This window comes from Suricata suricatta, chromosome 11 (genome assembly GCF_006229205.1).
Source record: "Suricata suricatta isolate VVHF042 chromosome 11, meerkat_22Aug2017_6uvM2_HiC, whole genome shotgun sequence".
In the NCBI taxonomy this organism is placed as follows: Eukaryota; Metazoa; Chordata; class Mammalia; order Carnivora; family Herpestidae; genus Suricata; species Suricata suricatta.
This window is the reverse complement of record NC_043710.1, coordinates 59,234,980-59,254,047: the sequence shown is the minus strand read 5'-3', so window position 1 is coordinate 59,254,047 and position 19,068 is coordinate 59,234,980. Positions and strand designations below refer to the sequence as shown.

Below are 19,068 nucleotides of genomic sequence, written 5' to 3'. Positions count from 1 at the left end.
CTCCAAGAGCACAGGGGAGCAAGTGATTGTGCTTGTTGGAGGCAGAGCATGGTCAGAAACAGCGTCAAGAGGCATGTCGTTTGAGCTGAGTTTAAGGGCTAAATAGGAGCAGGAGCTCGCCAGACTGAAGCGGGGAGCCTTTGAGACAGCGCGAACGATGCCACAAGCCCAGAAGTGCAGCTGCTTGGGGCGCACTGGGAGCAAGCGGAGTTTGCTGAGTGGGTTCAGAGTGGGAAGGGAAATGGAGAAGAGACTGGAGAGGTAAATTAGAGCCGGAATACAGCTTAGTTCTGAAGGCGGTGGGACAGTGTTGGAAATGTGTAAGCTGGGACCTCCGGAGAGTAAATGTCTGTAGGAGGCAGGGAGGAGCGGAGAGGTCCCGGAAGATGTTAGAGGGAGACACGTTACTAGCCCTTTCATTTATGCAGAAGAAAAACCAGGAGGACCTGAACTGGGGTGGATTCGGTAGGACCTGATAGGGTTATCGAGGGAGAAGTTATAATGTGGTAGCTCCCGGGTTCCTGGCTTGAGTGACTGGTGTCCTAAGACCGACAGTCAGGAAGATAAGTTCATTCTTGAATAAGGTTAAGGTTGGAATCAAATTATGTGAAAGATTGAACAAGGTTTGAAGGTTACTGCAGGATATGTGTGATGTGCTCCCCACCCCCACCCCACCTTACAATCCTCCAGGGGCCCCCGTTCCCAGCAGCCCCAGCCTGGCCCTCCACTGTCACTGCTCAGCCGCACCTCCGAACGCACTTGTTCCAGCCTGAGCAACTTGCAGCTCCTTCACCTGGCTAGGTTGTATTCTACTTCTGCATACCTCTAACTAGAACGCCTTTCTCCTTCTCTTGCTTTTTGCCTGGCCAATTTCAAGAGCCACTCAAAGGTAAGATCTTTAAAGAAGCTTCCCCTGACATCTCTACCACCATCGCCAGGGAGGGTTAGTATACATCTGCCTAAAGCTAAGTACCCAGCCATGTGATTGTAATGATTTGTATGCGTGTCACCTCTTCTACCACTCTGTCCCCCAGGACAGGAGGCATCTGAGTATCCATTGTGCCCAGCCCACATGGAAAAGAGGACATCAGTAAATGTTTGCTAAATGAACAGACATTTCATTGTCATTGTCCCAGTGGGGGAATTCAACCGTCTATGTACCATTGGCCCCCCATCCTTTGTTCCAAGCCCTCCGTCATCTAAAGGCGAGGTGTTCTGTCACCTAGGCCCATGGCACTTGGCTTGGTTATGCGTGTGAAATGGAATAGAAAAGGAGAAGGAACCCTGAGGCCTAGAGAGGAGGGCTGCTGAAGGTTTGGGAACTGAAACTCCCCAAGTGGTCAAGGATGCAAGTTTACAAGGGAGCTTGGCCTAGACTAGCCCTGTGGTCTCGTCCTCTTTCTAAACTACTGGGCCCTATTTTCTATCACCATCTGGTGGCCACATCCATAAATAACAAGCTCCTCAAGAGCTGAAAGAGCTGCTGTGAGGCAGTTTCCATGGGTCGACCTCAGAGGGCTGTAGCTCCTCGCCCACCCCAGCTGTAACGTGCAGATTTGTATGTATACAGGATTTGCTTCGTGCTGGTAAGAAGGGCCAAGAACTTTTATTATTTTTTAACTATTATTTATTCTATTTTACATTATTTTAGAGCATGAGCCAGGGAGAGGGGCAGAGGGAAAGGGAGAATCTCAAGCAAACTCCATGCTCAGTGCAGAGGCTGACATGGGCCTCAATCCCACAACCCTGGGATCATGACCTGAACTGAAATCAAGAGTCAGATGTTCCACCAGCTGAGCCACCTAGGCGCCCTGGAAGAGACAATAACTTTTAATCAGATTCGTAAAGAAGCCTATAACCTCCAAAAGGCTGACGGGAAAATTGACACACAAAATAAATGGCTTGTTTGCTAGTTTGTGACACCAATTTAAGGGTTCTTTCCACTGTCTCATGGCTTCTGTATACACATGTATGTATTCTGTGGTACTTACAGCAGCAAACAAGTGGGTGGTACCGGTGCCTTGTTTATCCAGAGGGGCGCGAGGTAAGAACGACCTCTGCCAGTCACAGCCGGGTAGGGGTCGAGGGGGGATAAATGCTAACACCATTGAACATCTATATATTCGATATACTGTAGTCAAATTTCTAAACCTTCAAAGTATGGGTTTTTTTTAATGTTTATTTTTGAGGAAGAACGAGAATCCACGAGCAGGGGAAGGGCAGAGGGAGAGAGGGACAGAGGATCCAAAGCAAGCTATGTGCTGACAGCAGTGAGCCCCATGCAGGGCTTGAACTCATGAACCATAAGATTGTGACCTGAGCCGAAGTCTGAAGCTTAATGGACTGAGCCACTCAGGTCCCCCTAAAGTATGTTTTTAATCACCATTTTTGTAGATACAGTCACTGAAGCTCAGAAAGAGACAGTGCTTTGCCTAAAGTCACAAAGCTAGTAAATCAAGATAAACCAACCTGCCTCCTCAGCTTGTTGTGACTCACCAGTCAGCCATCCAGGGCTATGAACAAGCCAGCTTGCCTCCCCGCTAGACAGTCCTGGCCACCTCTGACCAGCCCTGTCCCTTCCTTTCTTCTCTCTTGTAGGAGTGCCAGCTTCTCTCAGGGCACCAGGACCTCATTTCTCATGAGGAGTGACACAGCTGTACAGAAACTTGCCCAGGGCAATGGACACTGCGTCAACGGGGTCAGCGGTCAAGTCCATGGCTTCTATAGCCTCCCCAAGCCGAGCCGGCACAATACAGAATTCAGAGACAGTACCTACGACCTCCCCCGGAGTCTGGCCTCCCACCGCCATACCAAGGGCAGCCTCACAGGCTCTGAGACCGATAATGAGGACATATACACCTTCAAGACACCCAGCAACACTCTATGCCGGGAGTTTGGGGACCTCCTGGTGGACAATATGGACGTTCCAGGCACCCCACTCTCAGCCTACCAGATCCCTAGGACATTCACGCTGGACAAGAACCACAATGCCATGGCAGTGGCCACCCCTGGGGATTCGGCCATAGCTCCTCCTCCCCGGCCCCCCAAGCCAAGTCAGGCAGAAACACCTCAATGGGGCAGCCCTCAACAGAGACCTCCAGTCAGTGAGAGCAGCAGATCCGTCTCTGCCGCTGCCACCATCCCCAGGCGCAATACCCTCCCGGCAATGGACAGCAGCCGGCTCCATCGAGGTTGGTGTAAACCCCAGCTGCCACCCTGGGGAAAGGGAGGGAGCGTGACAGTTCTCAGTAAGGTGCTAGCCTTGGTCATCCAGGCCTGGGATGACCTAGGCTCACCTGGGTCCCTGACTCACGGGTTCAGATGTCTTGTACCCAGACCCCTTCCCAGCTGGTCGTCCAGCACTGGAGGCTAGTAGCAGACTCTGCAGTGCAGGAGTGTGGCCGCCTCTGTCTGAGAGAAATTACTGTTCTCCTGAGGGAGATGGAACATTTTGGTTAACCACAGCGTAGGTTATTATGGGTTTCAAAGTCCAAATCATAGTATTTGATTCATTTTTATATAAAACCAAAGACTGAAAAAATAAATTTAGACGACCACTTCAAACAGGAAACCAAACCCATGTGGACTGTCAGACTACTAAAACAAATTTTGAGCTGCTAAATATTTTCTGAGCCACACTTGAAACTCTTTGGTTAAAGTCTGAACTTGTCTCTGAAGCATATACATTTTATCATTGATTCCCTATGAGCACATTCCAGCTGGGTGTAAGCCACCTCTGTTGGATGAAGGGCTACAGTAATATCAATTCCTTTCATTTTGCATCTTGCCGAATAGCTTGCAAAGTCTGCTCTAACCCATCCTGTTGCTGAAGCCACGTAGTGACCGTAAGAGTTTGGTGGGTCTTACGAAGCTGCAGTCTCCCATTTCACTTGAGGCCCGTGGTAGTTAAGAGACATATTCAGGGTTGCAGAGTCCGTCAGTGGCAGAAGTGGGACTTGGACTCGGGGTCCTGAGTCTCGGCACAGTACTCTTTCAGTCTGTCAACTGTGCAAGCAATCACCTTGTGCTTTGGAATTGACATGATACAGACGTATATAAAACATGTCCCTACCCTTCAGAGAGCTCACATCTAGCTGGGGAAATAAAACCAACACATATAAATTAGTCAAGTATCCTTATTCCTATAGTATTTGTATGAGAGATGGTGGTGGGGAGTGGGACACGTGTTCAGACGTGTAGGAGTTAAGGGAGAGTCCGATACCTAAAGGGAGAAGTAGCTCAGAAGGGATCCTCTGTCGATGCCAACACGAGCTAGATCTAGAAGCCTGGGAGGAATTTTTGAACAGGGGAATGACGTCATGGAAGTACTACCCTATCACTTGGGGTGGAGAGTCGTATCTTCTGGAGTAAGACCTGAGCGACACTGGTGAGGGCTTGGGGAAGGGTCAGCACATGGATCAGCTGAGTGCGTGTGAATCTTCGTTCCTGCCTTGTAGCTTCTTCCTGTGAGTCCTACGAGTACCCCCAGCGAGGAGGAGAGAGTGCAGGCCGGTCTGCTGAGTCCATGAGTGATGCGGTCCATTCTTTCCTGGTGAGTGGGGATCAGCCAGGGGTCCTCGGGTCAGCCCAGGCAGGCTAAAGGTCACACCCCACGGAACCAGGGAGTGATGGCATCTCTGTCTTAGGACCCTGCCTAGATTCTTGTCTCAGTTCAGATCCCCGGGTTGAGTTTTTAGAAAGTAAGATTCACGTGTCTGGTGTGGAAGTGTGCTAGACTACAGCACTCACCAGCCCTGCTGATAAGTAGGACGGGTCTAGAATGCAGAGGACCCAGGCTCTGAGGGCCCGCCTAGAGGAGGGGCTGCGGTGCGAGACTCCACATAGGAACAGTGCTCAGTCAGTCCTGGTGGCAGAATTATGGTCTGAGTACAGGGTCCCGGGCTATCCTCTGATGGGGCTGACCACGGCTCTCCGAGCAGACTAGGGCCTGTCTTCATGCCTGTTGGAAGGACTAGATGTTGGGCAATCAAAGCAGAAGCAGCTTAGTTGTAGGTGTGGACAGACAGGGCAGAGTTGAAGAAACCTACAGCTGGGGTTACCGCAGGGGTCTTGGGCTGTGCAACACGGTGGCAGCTCCGAGTGTAGCTGGTGGTCACACCGAGAGCTGGACTAGAGAAGAACAACCCGCCCGGACCTCGCCAGCCAGGGCCAAGCTTTCTTTTGTGCTCCTTGCCCTGCTAGGGCTTGAGACGCTGACCTGGACTTGAGGCGGAGTGAGAGTCCTGAACCAAACCTGTGTGGTCTGTGGCCTGTACCGCCCGCAGCCTTGGTCAGGCACCCGCAAAGCCTTCTGGCCTCAGCCACCAAGGGTATTTATTCTAAAGAATTATTGCAAATTTTAAGTGGGTCACAAGAGATCATGGAAACTAGAAGGGACCCACAGCCTTGATTTCTTTCTGCCTCCCACTGTGCTTTCTTACGTGGTCTTCCCAGGGCCGCTAACTCAGTTATAACTTCCCTTGCCTTGTATATAAATTCTCACGCGTTCTTGTTTCTTCACGGTAGTTACTGCTGTATTTCTTCCACTCTCCCTCCTAGCCAGGGAAAATGGTTGTAGGCCGATCAGATAGCGCCAATTCTGAGGACAACTACGTGCCCATGAATCCCGGTTCCTCCACCCTGCTGGCCATGGAGCGGGCAGGTGATAATTCCCAGAGTGTCTACATCCCCATGAGCCCAGGACCCCATCACTTTGATGCGCTTGGCTACCCCTCAACAGCTCTTTCTCTGCACCGGGGCCCCAGCCGAGGGAGTGAGATCCAGCCACCTCCTGTCAACCGCAACCTCAAACCTGACCGGAAAGGTAAGTTCACTCTTTCTCCTGTTCCCTCTCTGGACAGTGTCCAGGAACCATTTTCATTCATTTGGGGATCGGGTGGATCCTGAACTTTCCTTGCAGGGAAGGGTTTAGTCTCTGAACCGCTCCAAACTCTCACACACATACACAGTCATTCCAGTGGTCTGGCGCCTAGGGACCGGCTGCTGGAGTAGCCTAAGGAGTGCAGGCATCAGAAAGACAGGACACACTCAGGCTCCAGCTCTGTCACCTGCCGACATGGGATCAGAGGCAAGTCAGTGTGTGTCTCTGAGCCTTGTTTCTCATCTGAGAACTGTGAATACTTGCCTCCCAGAGCACTGAGGGACACAGGCACTGCATCTACAAGTGCCTTATAAAGCATGAGATGCTGTTGGAGGATACGGGATGAGTATTAAATCTGGGGGGAACAATCTGTTGTGAGACCCAGTGGCCCCATTTTGGATTCTGAAAATATGATTGCTACAATGCAGAGAAAATATCATTTGGGATCTGAAGACATGGCTTCAAGGCCTATCAACATAGGCAAAGATTATAGAACCTGCTGAGCCTCAGTTTCCATGCTTACAAGTGGAAATACAAAAGCATTTATACATATACTTGTGTGTGCTATGTGTGTGTGTGTATGTGTGGCATTATCATCAGTGGCTGATCATCCGACTTTCTGTCCCTGTTCCAGTAAAGCCAACACCACTTGACCTGAGAAACAACACTGTCATCGATGAGCTCCCCTTCAAGTCACCTGTCACCAAATCTTGGTCTAGGGCCGTGTGAGTATGTTTGTGGACGCGGGAGCTGGGAACAGGGCTGTCAGGGCTGGCCAGGGGGAGGGTGGGATCCGGAAAGCTGCATCCCGATGTGGACGTGGGCCGTAGCTGAGGGTCTCTTTGGGCTGGGTTTCCTCCTCCGTGGAGGGGGAGTGATTGTACCCGCCCTGTATCGGATGCAAATGTGATAATGGGAGTGTGTGGCTGTGAGGGTGGGAGTCTGGGTGCGAGCAAACCCAACTCTCCCCCCCACCCCCAAGCTGACTCTGTCTTCTCCCCCCCCAGTCACACCTTCAACGCCGGCTCCTCCCAGTACTGCCGCCCCATCTCCACACAGAGCATCACCAGCACGGACTCCGGAGACAGCGAAGAGAACTATGTCCCTATGGTGCGTCCTCTGTGGTCGCAGGAGTGCCCCCTCATATACCCTGGGACCACCTCACTTCCCCATGATTTGGGATTACTTTGCTGCTGCAGTCCTTCTTGAGTGCAAGTGTTGAGCACTGTGGGGGTGATGACAGAGGCAAGAAAGACATCTCTGCCCTCCAGGGCAGAGACACAAGGTCTGCCTCTCACGACTGTGACATGGGTGGTATGGTCATACTCCCGGAGAGGCAGTGTTGTGGGGACACACTTGCGGGATGGGCAGTCCTGTCAGGCTGGGGAGAGGAAAGGTGGCTGTGTAGAGGGGGAAACAGAGAATGACAGTTAACTATGGCTGCAGGCAGAGGTTGTGCGGAATCCAGGTCGTGAAGGACCCTGAATGCTGTCTTGGTAGGTCTGGACTCTCCTATGGGCTACAGGCAGCCCAAGAAGGTTTAGCAGCCTGGGCAATAAAAAGGTGCTGCGGAAGTCAGAGGGAGCCTGTAGAGAATGACTAGAGAACCCTTCCAAGTCGACTTCCTTTTCCTTTCAAAATCTTTCAGAAGGTCTCCTTTCTGATTGTGGTGTTCCCATGAACATGAGTAAGAATGTGAGCATAAACTTTTACTTTTTTTTAATCTTTAATTTTTGACAGAGAGAGAGAGACAAAGTCTGAAGCAGGTTCCAGGCTCTGAGCTGTCAGCACACAGAGCCCTACCTGGGGCTCGACCTCATGAACCACAAAAACATGACCTGAGCCCAAGTCAGACGCTTAACCAACTGAGCCACCCAGGAACCCTGGGCTGTTATCTCCTCGGTGGTGGCTAACACATAACTCAGTGGAGTCGAAACACAGACCAGGCTCTCCCTGCTCATGAGCTTGCTTCTCTGAACCACAGTTTTATCTTTGTTTCAAAAGAACAAGCATAGTCATAATACGTACATCACAGAATAGCAGTGAGGGCTTAGATGAGAACAGGAGAAGGCCGTGGCCCTGGTGCAGGACTCCAAGCAGGCACTCTCCTCCCTCCCACAGATGTGTGTGGTCCCAGGTGGAGGGTTAGTCTGTCTCCTTAACTTACTGATGGTTTTTCCCTCCTTTGTGATAGCAAAACCCAGTGTCTGCGTCTCCCCTCCCCAGCGGCACCAGCAGTCCGGCGCCGAAGAAGAGCACGGGCAGCGTTGACTATCTGGCCCTGGACTTCCAGCCGAGCTCCCCCGGCCCCCACCGCAAGGTACAGGCCGGCCGCGGACTACTCTACTGCTTTTCATGGAGTCTGGGTCTTAGAGTGCTCACATGCCTCCTCTCTCAACCACACGCTCAAAGTCCCTAGGACCGTTTCAGCCAACCCCTCCCCCTTGCATGGCTGAGCAAATGGACATATACCAGGAGGCACGAGCTGCTCAGGGTTACAGAGTGGGATCCTGGGTCCTGGTCCCCAGCTCCTCTTTCAAAACTCACTGTCAAGCTGCATCAACTACGTGCTTCTGCAGAGGGGGCTCCTGGGCCCCGGAACACCCTCCACAGGAAGCATACTTAGCTGCCAGGTCCAGACAGCTGGGTGGCAGTGAGTGCTCCCCTCTGGCTGCTGCTTGTTGGCACCCAGCAAATTCTTTCTGGACGAGTGGCCACAGGGAGGTGGGTGGAGGCAGAGATAGAAGACCTGGCTCCCCTAGGAGCTGGGAAATCAGCTGACCAGAGGCTGTTACATGAGCAGGAGGGACGATGCAGTCTGGGCCTGAAGGGCCCTCTCCCTGTGTGGCAGCTCAGAAAGAGCCCTTACTTCCTGACAACTCACAGAACTTCCCTGTTCTGTCCTCAGCCATCCACATCCTCTGTGACTTCCGATGAGAAGGTAGACTACGTTCAGGTGGACAAAGAAAAGACCCAGGCCCTGCAGAGCACTATGCAGGAGTGGACGGATGTGCGGCAGTCCTCGGAGCCTTCCAAGGGCGCCAAGCTGTGACACAGGGGCCACCAAGCCTGGGGAGGCGCCTGGAGGTAGAGTCTGCGGAGCAGGCTCCTCCCCATCTGTCTGCCCCTCCCCCTTGTTTCCTCCCTTCTGCCACTCTGGCCTTCAAAGCACTTGATGTCAGGGACCCTGAACCCTTCTCCTGGGAGGTGAGGGCCTGATTGAGGCACTACGCTGCCCACTTGGGGCCCACCTTTGATTTTTATCAGTAATGGCCCTGCCTCTACCCACCTTAGTTAGAGCTATTGCCAAAAAAGCATCCTTCAGCCTCTTTCTGTCCTTTAGACCTGAATACCTACTAGGCGCTGGTGGGAGGGGCTGGGGCTCTGAGCCAGATTCCACACCTCACACACGGTCTCAGCCCTCAAGCCTCTTCCCTCCAGCTACTGGGCTACCTCTCCTTCAGTCCCACAAGATGCCACATCGTCTCGCTGGCCCAGGACCAGCAGACCAAAGTGGACATGGACTTCATCCTTGTCTTTCTTGGTAGGGGAGAAGCGAGGCCACCAAAAGATGGAGTTGAGAAGAAAGGTTAGAGGTGGTCTTGAGGGACAGAGGAATGAAATCCCAGATGCAGAAGGCAGTTGATACAGGCAGGGGCCTCCTAACTTTGTAGCTGTTGTGGGCTGGGAAGAGGCAGAGGGATGAGGACAAAAGGAGGGAAAACAGTGGATAGGCAACCAGAAACCAGGAGCAGGGGTCAGGGTCCCAGGACTGTGGAGCTTACAGGCCCTCGGCCCACCTGTTGGACGGTGCTGGGTGTGCAGTGGGGGAGGCCGGTACTGAGGGAAGGCACTGCAGGGTCAGGACACGGCATGGGGGGGACTGGAGGCACTGCAGGGCCGTCCACTCTAGTGGGGAGGGTGCAGCAAGTGTGTGCGAGACGGGTGGTGGGAGGCAGGGTGTGAGGATGGTGGAGGTGGGCAGTGCCTGGGGACATAGAATGGAGCAGAAAGTGAAGGAGCCAGGGGGGCGGGGTGGGGCAGGGCAGTGTCCCCACAGAGCGGTAGGAGAGCTGGGGCTGGCGCCAGGGCCCAGTGCAGGTATGAGGCTGGTGCCAGGAGCCCATAGTGCTTACCCAGTTCTCACAGCTGTTGCTCCCTGCTAGCCCAGTGCCACACTGGACTCAGACCTGACCCTGGGGATAGGAGAAGCCTGCCCTCTGCTCCCAGGCTTGAAAGGCCATCCCGTCAGCCATGCCCTCCCCTGCCGGGCATAGGCGGCAGGACCTCACCCCAGGTACTTTCTGCTAAGCTAGGGAGGAGGGACCAAAGCTTCCAATGTTTCATCCAACTATGGGTGAATAGATCTAGACCTTCTTCCTTTGGGGAAAGAAAAAGACTCATCTCCTTCCCTCCACCCTCCGGCTGGGCATGGTGGCTACTGCTCACTGTTCAGTTCCTGTGAGCGCACACCTGGCCCTTCTCTAAGACGCTCTGACCTGGCAGAAACTGTTTTCCTGACAGTAGCCCCCTCCTCACTCAGCTAGCATTTCGTAATGCGTGCTGGGGCCAGGTTCTGGGAACATAGCCATTAACCAGTTTGGCCGTGTGCTGGAGGAGACACGAGGGCATGGACATTGGCAACAGCTGTAAGAGAGTGGAAATGTTGATGGAGAGCAAAGGAAGCAAGGCTGTGTCTTCAGGAGGTTGGTGCAGACTGGGCAGGAGGAGGTAGGATCTAGGAAAAGGGGGCGCCTAAGATGGGCCTTAAAGGAAGATGGAGGAAGAAGGGAAGAGAGACTTGGAAAGCCTTTGGGAGTATGGGGCCACTCCTTCCCCAGCTCTGGGGCTGGTGGCAGTGGCCTACACTGTGTCCTCTAAGGCCCTCTCTGAAGGGTCTTAAAGGGCAGAGCGTTTAATGGTGCTCCCCCCTAGCCCCCAGCCCCAGGACGCCCTAATGATGTCAGCACTTAACGTACCACAATGTGAATGAAACTGGCTGGAGTCTTTAGAAACTGAGGTGTTCAGATCTGACGTCCAAGGAGGCCGCTTTCAAGCTCTTCGTTCCTGTACCTCCCAGACCCTTGGGCTGGAGGTGAGGGAGGAGGGACGTGTAAGAGGAAATGGGCCCGTTGAAAGTGGAGACTCGGGCTCAAACTGCCAGGTGTCTAGTATACGTCTGTCAGTTCAGTTTAACAATGTCCCTCTGCCTGGTGGCCTGGCAAGGACAAGCCCCAGGCAGGGAATGCCTTCCCAGCTAGCACAGCTCCCACGAGGACTCCGTGGGTTTGGGGCTCCACCTCTACAAAGTTAACCTGGAGCAGGGACATGGGCAAAGCCAGGTGTGAAGGAGCCACCATCGTTGGCAGGGTGTTAGATTAGTCCCTGAGGCCCTTCCACGCTGAGGCCGAACTCCCTTCCGTGGGTCTGGCGCATCGGGGCTGGGCAGGACCCAGAGCATTAGTTACCCCAGCCCCCTCCTGAGATGAACTTCAGTAACGTCTACAGTGGAAGCCCTTCAGCTATGCCCCGTTCCTAGGAGAGAAGCGCAACTGTTCTGGAGCGAGTGGAACAGGGGCTCACCTCCAGCCTGCCCTCTGGCCCCTTTACTTGCTGCAGGGCTACAGCCATGGCTGACCAGTCTTCCCCACCCTTGTCCCCTTTTGACAGAGCTCTGGACTCAAGAGGACAGGCCCAAGGCAAGTTAGCACTTGGTCTGCAAATGGAGGGACGCGAGGCTGGGCTCATAAACTCTGAAGCTCCCTCCCCTCAGGGGGGCTGCTGCGGGGCCCCTGGAGATTCAGGATGTCATGTGATAGTTGGTGGTGTGTATTCTTGTGTGTTGGTTACACGTGTCTTGAAATTTAGAATCATGTCGCACAGGATTGTCAATCTGTTGGGAAGATAAAATGGGCTAGCAGCCCAGTCTTTAGGTTCTTGCCCTGTTAAAAATTGACATTTAATTTTTCAAATCACTGTTGGTGCCTAATCACTTAAGTTATTAATTTATTCTGTTTTCTTTAAAAAAAAATTTGTAACATGTATTTATCCTCTGTGAGTAGGTCTGGGGTGGGGTGGGAACATGTTCCAGTGCGTCCTGTTTTTGCTGTGGTGACACATGGTACAGGCCTGGAGCTTGCAGGTCCCTTTTTACTGTGGTGGTGGAACAGGACAACAATAAAGTCCATTAGAAGCAAACGGAGAAGGCTGCTGGAGTGCCTCAGCTGAAGGGGACGGAGCCCACCCGCACTCACACCCAGCCTGGGGCCTCTGTGGAGGGGGTGCCACCTTTCATTTTAATAGTAAGTACCTGGATACTTGTCCTGACGAGGAACAAGAATGAATCCTCCTTACCTTGGAGTATGTTTTCCTGGTGTATAACATGGTGCACGGAGCGTAGAGACGCATTCTGAGCGTGACTTGGTCTCTGGCAGACTGTGGGCCCAGCTTCTAGTCTGAGGTCTCCCCAGTCTGTGACTTTTTCACCTAGAGCACCTGAGCACAGCCCTAGGCCCCTGGCGACACCACTGCCTCCCTTCCAAAGACGACGGGCAGGGTTGGTGGAAAGGGCTCGTGCATGGGTCTCTAGCTCCAAGAATGAGATGGCATGTGGGGAGGGAGCTAGGTACAGGCCCTGGAGCCGCCAGAGGGCTGCCTCCCACCTTCCTGTGCCCCAGTCTGTTCCAGGACGGAGGAAGGTGGTAGTGGCACTAGCCAGTTCTGGGCAGTCTAGAGCTCTCAGGGTCTGAAAAATCCCCAGGTACAGGGCCTTCGCCTGAGAGGCAAGTGCCTCGCGCAGTATCCCAGCGGGCAGCCCCCAGCCTAGGCCCCTGTCCCGTGCCACAGAGTGCTGAGCACCGTGTTCTGCCCCCACCGCCAGTCCCAGCTCTGCCCTCTGGGCCGAGGCCTCACCTTTCACTTAAGCGCGAGTTCACCTCCCATGGCGTCACTACTGCCCAGACACAGCAAAAACCTAAGGGCATGGCAGACATCACAGCCACTGAGACCAAAGAACAATATTGTCAAATGTTTCAGAGAACCTATTTTTATTCCTGTTTGAGACCCTGAGTCTCTCCTCTCCATTTAGAAGGGTACAGCAGTGTCAGGGCACAATGAGGTCACTATCTGCTCCTCCACCAGACCACCGCCCCGGGCCCCCAGGCCGCTGCTCTAAAGCCCACTGGGGAGGAGCTGAGCCAGCCAGCTTTCCTCCGGACGGACCCTGGCTTCATGAGCAACACAAACACATGTGCAGTAAAATAAGAATTCTCTATCTTAACCAGAAAGGGGATGCAAAAGGTGGCATCTCAGGCACTGAGGCAGGCTAGGGGGATGGGGTCTAGGGATTAAGGGTCTCCCACTGTGACGAGGGGACTGTCCTCCCCTCTAGGCACGGCTGTTTAGTGTGGAGGGAGACCGTCTCTCTGAGCCTGTGCCAGGCGGCTTCCCACCTCCACGCCTCTCAAAAAAGTACAAAGGGTGCAGGCAGCCATATACAGTGCCTGTGAAACCTCCTCAGAGAAACAAGAAGGTGGCCACTGCTGTGACACACAGGTCTCCAGATCCTGCTCTGCTTTCTACAGTAGAGAGAGCAACGGGATTGTCTGAAAGGAGCTAGAAGGGAAATGCTACTTGATGCCAAAACACTAGAGCTGCGGAGCTCAGCTCTGCCGGGGAGACGGGGACAAGGCCCAGACAGTGTCCAGCTAAGCTGCTTTAAGTGGACCAGGACACTTGGGTGTAAAATCCTAAAGTGTCAGGGGCTTGGGGCTCACCTCTGTATCTGAGTCTGTAGACCCTGCAGGCTGAGGTCCGGTGTCCCAGCAGCTGCCTCTCCACCTCTCCTGCCTCCTCAGACCCCACATGGCAGAGCGCTTCTGCCTCCATCCCTACCCAGGTCCCAGAGGGAAGGGGTCAAGGCCTTCTCTGAGGTTTCAGGCGGGGGCAGAGGACACATTAGAAGACCAGTCTGTGGAAGTCCCCGCCGTTGCCACCTGCAGGACTGCAGCCTCCCGGAGAGCCTTCGTCCTCATCCTTGTCTTCGTCGAAGCCCCGCCCCCAGTGTGGAGACGCGGGCAGTGCAGAGATATAGGCCGCCCTGCTCCGGGCCTCCTTCTCCTGCTCCTGGAACACAGGTGGGGGTGGGGGAGCTGATTAACATTCAGGCTCTGAAGCCACAGTGGTCCCCTCCACGCCCCACCCCCTGCCGCCAGCCAGCACAGCATCTCTGACCGTCCCCGGTGGCCCCCACGGCTTCTGCCCAAGGGGTGTCCCTGCTCGGTAGGAGCACGGGTGTGAGACATCCATCCTTCTACCCTCTGTCTCTGCTTCAAATCCCCTTCTTCCTTCTCCCAGCCCCTGGGTAAAGGGGACACATTCATACAAGACTGAGTAACCAACAAGGGCCTGACGTGACACCAGGGAGAAGGGTCAGGTCACAGCACACAGGGGCCTCTCCACAGGGTCCCAGCTCACTGCCGCTTGAGGCATTAGGAACAAACTCCCCAGTGAGAAACGTCTTCCTCAGGCTGAACCGAGGCCCACCCAGCCTCACAGACTCCTCACCACTGGCCCTGCCTCTGCCCCATGGCCCAGCGGAAACGTACAATCAGGCCTGCTGGCACCACACAAAACACCGACTGCAGGCACTAATGTCTGCAGGTCCTGGGGTGGCTACTCTGGTTGTTTATGACCTTTGCTTTTCCAGCTGCTAAGTACTTTGATGCTGCCCCTGACTCTAAAGAGGGGGAGGAGACAGCACATGAGAAAAGGTTCAGGGCAGGATGGTCCCCCGAGTACCTCTGGAAGCCTCAACTCTTCAAGCACAAAACCCTGCTTTGCTCCTTCACGCACACGAAACAAGCGTTAATAAATAGCTAAAGGCCTATTCCTCTGAAGTTAGGGATTAAATCTGTCTAGTCCAACAGCATCTTCCCAGCACAAAGTAGGTGACGAAAGAAAAGCAGACAAAGGAGACGGGACACCTGCGTGGCTCAGTTCATGATCTCACAGTGAGCTGGAGCCCCACGTGGAGCCTGCTTGGGATTCTCTCTCTCCATCCTTCCCCTCACTCATGCAAGCTTTCTCTCTCTCAAAATAAACATTAAAAATAAAAGGAGGACACAGGGGAGCAAGCACTTATCCACATCGGTGGTTGCGAGGCGAAGTCTGCTCACCTGCAAGTAAAGTATGTTGTCTTTGGAAATGGCCTCCATCAAGTCTTTGTGGAGGGTGGGCTCCGCCCGACCTCTGGGAGAGCTCGGCTCGGCCTCGGACCCTTCCCCGGGCCGCTGCCGGTAAAAGAGCACGTAGGCAGTGTCCTTGGGAAAGAAGGACGTGACGTTACTGACGGACTCGAAGGAAGAGAAGGACACCCGAGTGTCGTTGAACAGGTACCACTGGTTCTCGGGCTCGGGCCTGTCGGCCGCGCCCAGGGAAGGGGCCGGGCGGGCGGCGCCCTCCCGGGCATAGCAGTAGTAGTGGCCGCTCTCCGAGGACACTCCCGAGTGCACGACGACGCTGCAGAGGTCGTAAGCCTGGCCACGGCCCCCCGCCAGCGGCAGGCGGAGCAGCAGGGGGATGCAGACATCGTCCAGGATCTTGCGACGGCGCATGGAGCGCAGGTCGAAGGAGAAGCGCAGCAGGGTCAGGATGAGGTAGCGCGGCCCCTGGCTCAGCTCCACCGCCTTCTCGGCGTCCTGCAGCGACGCACAGGGCTCGCAGTAGTAGCGGTTCTCCGCCGTCAGCCGCTCGGGGGACAGGAAGTAGTTGACCAGGTCCAGGACAGACCGCGAGCCGTCCTCCTCCTTCTCCTCCGCGGTCTCCGCCTCTTTCTCCTTCTGCGCCTTCTCTTTCTCCTCTGCCGCCGCCTCTTTCTTCTCTTTGCCCTCTTCCTCTTCCTCCTGCTCCCGGGGCCTCTCCTCCTCCCGACCTTCCTCCTCCACTTCTTCCTCCCTCTCCACCTTCTCTTCCCCACTGCTCTGCGCCCCAGCTCCCTGGGGGCCCAGGCCTTCAATGTCCACGACAGCGGCGGGGGCGTCCCCCGGGACGCAGTGTTTCCTCTGCCTCCGAGGACCCACCCTGCTTGGAACCTGGGCTTGGGATGGTGACAGGGCTTCCCGGACCCCAACGTCCTCCGCAGGGAGCATCACTGAGCCCAGGCGGCGGCGGCCGCAGCGCTCAGTCGGGGGGAAAGCGAGAGAGAGGTCCGTGAAGGCCTCCTCCCTGGAGGAGACATTGAGGCAGTGGAGGCAGCGGATCCGAGTCACGATCTTGCCTCCGAACATCTTCTCCACGGAGGTGGGACTCGGGCTGGGGGGCTCCTCTGGAGGAGAGGGCGAGCTGGACTGCTTGAGCTTTTGGCAGATCCTTGTTCCCGTCTTCTCCTCCTCGTGTAGCCTGGAGCGAGAGTGCGGGGCCCTCACACACAGGCACAGGCCCCTGCCGGGTGCTCCGGCCTGGCTTGTGCCATCTACCTTCTCTGCAGGCCACAGGCTTAGGCGCATGCATGGGAATGCACAGCGACTACACATACGTGTGCAAGATGTCAGCCACGCATGTGCACACTCACAAGCCAAACACACCTGACACATACCTCCCCCCATACACACAGCCCTGCCACATGAAGACAGGCCGTACCTGCGTGCACGTGCCCCAGAGGTGGCTGAATATGCACCCCTGCACTCGGCAAGCACGGCACACGTGTGCACACACCCCTCCCAGGTGACACGCGCAGCCCCTGCTCACCCCTCACGGCACACATGTCCACACCTTCACAAGTGCGGCGTGGCGCCCGTTCCTGGAGGCAGCAACAGAGCCCCAGAGGCGGGCTATCCCACAGGCACCCTTCTCCAGCCCGGGGGGCCCCCATGCAAAGCCAGGTCTGGCTGCCCTCACCGGTCCAACAGGTACTTCAGGTACTCGGAGCAGTCCTGCTGGGTGCCAGGGCTGAACCAGGGTGTCCAGGAGGCAGACAGGAAGTTCTCTGGAGAAATGGCAGGCCTCTAGGACCAAGGCAGGTGAAAGACAGGGTCAGGAGCAGGTGGCCACTCTGATCAGCTCCACCACATGCTAGGCCCGAGGATTCTCTATCCGCAACTTGCTGGCCGCCTCCCTGAAGTCCTCCCTCTTCCTAGTTGTCCCTGACCCAACCCATCCCACCAAGTCCAGGCAGCCTCTGAGCGTGGCTTCAGGTTCATGGAGAACAATCGTCTAGGAATTCGCTCTTTCCTCACAAATCTCCAGACCCTTGTTCGATGCTATTCCCTCTGCCTAACACACCTTTCCTCCATTAAAACCTTAGAGTTCAAGTCCCAGATATGCTGACACCTGTTCTGTGCCATCTTCCCAGGGGTCCCTCCACCATGTCTGCTCCCCTCCCTTGCACACACATACACACCACACTGCGCTGTTTGAGCACCACGGTCATTACCTGCCGCCCACCTCCCGCACCAGACTCTGAGCTTTGTGGAGGCAGCAGCTGTGGCTTCCGCATCTCCATGGCCCCCACAGGGCCTCAGGGAATGTTTGGCCAAGGGCTTTAGGTTCCATGAGGGCAGAGACCATGAAGAAAACAAACACAGCCCTCAGGTGCCTGGCAGAGCAAGTGCTCAAAAATGACAGCAGATGTGCAAAGCAGCATCTAACGCAAGGGAGTGAATCCCTGAGGGGACACATGGGCAGGAGAACACAGAAGGGGCTCAAAGAGGCACTCTCTGTCCTGTCCCTCAAGGCACTAAATCGGCCATGAACCCATGCCAGTCCCACACGGGGCTGCACAGCTTACATCGTGAAGTAGGGGCTTATAGCCAGGTGCAGACAGGCCCTGCGGAAGGGAGGGGGGTGTCGGACCAGAGCCTCCTCTCCACCGCATCCCAACTCCCCCTGCACTCACCTGGCTGTGCTCCAGGAAGGCAAAGAGCCACTGCAGCTTTGTCATCAAGGGCTGCGAGTTGTTCTCCGTCAATCTGAGCACACAGTGTCTGAAGCTTCAAGACGAAGCAGAAGCATCCAGGGTAAGCCAAGGGCATCCAAGGAGCCCCTAGTCACCCACAGCACAGGCAAACGGGGCACCCAGGTGAAAGGCAAAACAGCCACTTAAATCTCAAGTCTAGGCCAGGGGCCAGGGAAGAAGAGCAGGATCAATCACCCAGCTTAGACAATGAGGTGGCCCCTGCAGCTCCTTCCAGTTCAGAAAGGTCAGGACTCCAAGATTCAAAGATACTAAGATCCTACAGTCTCGGAGTTCTAGGGCTGGAAGTCTCTGGAAGGCACCAGAGTCTGTGCCAGTAAGATCATCACCAGCCACTGAGCCATTCACACCCTTCTCCTTCCCCCCTCCCCCGAGCCACCCAGAGCAGCAAGCCTTGCTCCACCCTTGTCCCTCCAAGTCCCCTCTTACAGCCCCTTCTCAGACCCCTGCACCATGGCAGTGCAGTTCCCTTGCCTTCAAATGAGGGCAGGGGTCAATGTGAATCTGCTAAATCAAGAAGACACAGTGGGGCCACACTGACTCCAGGAAAGGAGTATGACCCCGGGGGAGACAGGAGCATACTACTGACACCCAACTGGCACAAGCCACTTCCCAGGTCTCACTTCAGCTCCCGTCCTCACAAGCAGCTCTAGGCAAGCAGGTCAGGCATCTTTTCAACCTGAGCCCACTGTATATAACAGTGCTAGCAAAGTGTGTTCACCTAGCTGCCTACCACAGCTTAAGTTCAGAAGCTGAGTGAACATTTAGGAACATGTACCCACAACTTTAATTTCAGAAGCTGAATGAGCACTTAGGAACATGTACAGCAATCTGACCTCACTACAACCATATGAGCACATGACCTTTCTCCCAGTAAGTCATCTGGCCATGTTTACAGAGATTAGCCATCTGAGCAGACTGTAAACTGTAAAAACTAGTCCTTCACCAGGTCGGAGAAACATTTGCAGTAGGAAGCACCAGAGATCAGTTCCGACCTCCCCCAGCATACCTGACCTTCACCAGGTCTGAGAAGCACGCACATTAGGAAGTGCTAGTGATAAGCTCCAAACTCCCCCTAGAGGCTCAGAGAGGAGGTCGTACCAAAAGTCAAAGCAAAGCTTACCTGCTCTATTACTTTTTAAAAAGATGTCTAACATCCAGATGGCCAACAGGCACACAAAACGATGCTCAGCGTCACTCATCATCAGGGAAATAC

The 19,068-nt window shown here is 54.8% G+C and overlaps 2 protein-coding genes across 2 annotated transcripts in view; one reads left to right on the top strand and one right to left on the bottom strand.

Annotated features, from left to right (window-relative positions):
* GAB2 (GRB2 associated binding protein 2) overlaps positions 1 to 12,079 on the top strand; it is a 56,233-nt gene extending 44,154 nt beyond the window's left edge. The window contains exons 3-9 of the mRNA XM_029915063.1: positions 2,599 to 3,191; positions 4,458 to 4,552; positions 5,560 to 5,824; positions 6,516 to 6,606; positions 6,889 to 6,991; positions 8,076 to 8,201; positions 8,790 to 12,079. Of these exons, the coding sequence (XP_029770923.1) occupies positions 2,599 to 3,191; positions 4,458 to 4,552; positions 5,560 to 5,824; positions 6,516 to 6,606; positions 6,889 to 6,991; positions 8,076 to 8,201; positions 8,790 to 8,933 (1,417 nt within the window). The 3' untranslated portion in view covers positions 8,934 to 12,079. The remainder of the gene's footprint in view (positions 1 to 2,598; positions 3,192 to 4,457; positions 4,553 to 5,559; positions 5,825 to 6,515; positions 6,607 to 6,888; positions 6,992 to 8,075; positions 8,202 to 8,789) is intronic.
* Positions 12,080 to 12,903: 824 nt separating this feature from the next.
* Positions 12,904 to 19,068, bottom strand: part of USP35 (ubiquitin specific peptidase 35) — a gene marked incomplete at its 5' end in the record, with an annotated part of 42,014 nt that continues 35,849 nt past the window's right edge. The window contains 4 exons of the mRNA XM_029915639.1: positions 12,904 to 14,005; positions 15,058 to 16,279; positions 16,778 to 16,884; positions 17,775 to 17,868. Coding sequence (XP_029771499.1) covers positions 13,838 to 14,005; positions 15,058 to 16,279; positions 16,778 to 16,884; positions 17,775 to 17,868 — 1,591 coding nt within the window. The remainder of the gene's footprint in view (positions 14,006 to 15,057; positions 16,280 to 16,777; positions 16,885 to 17,774; positions 17,869 to 19,068) is intronic.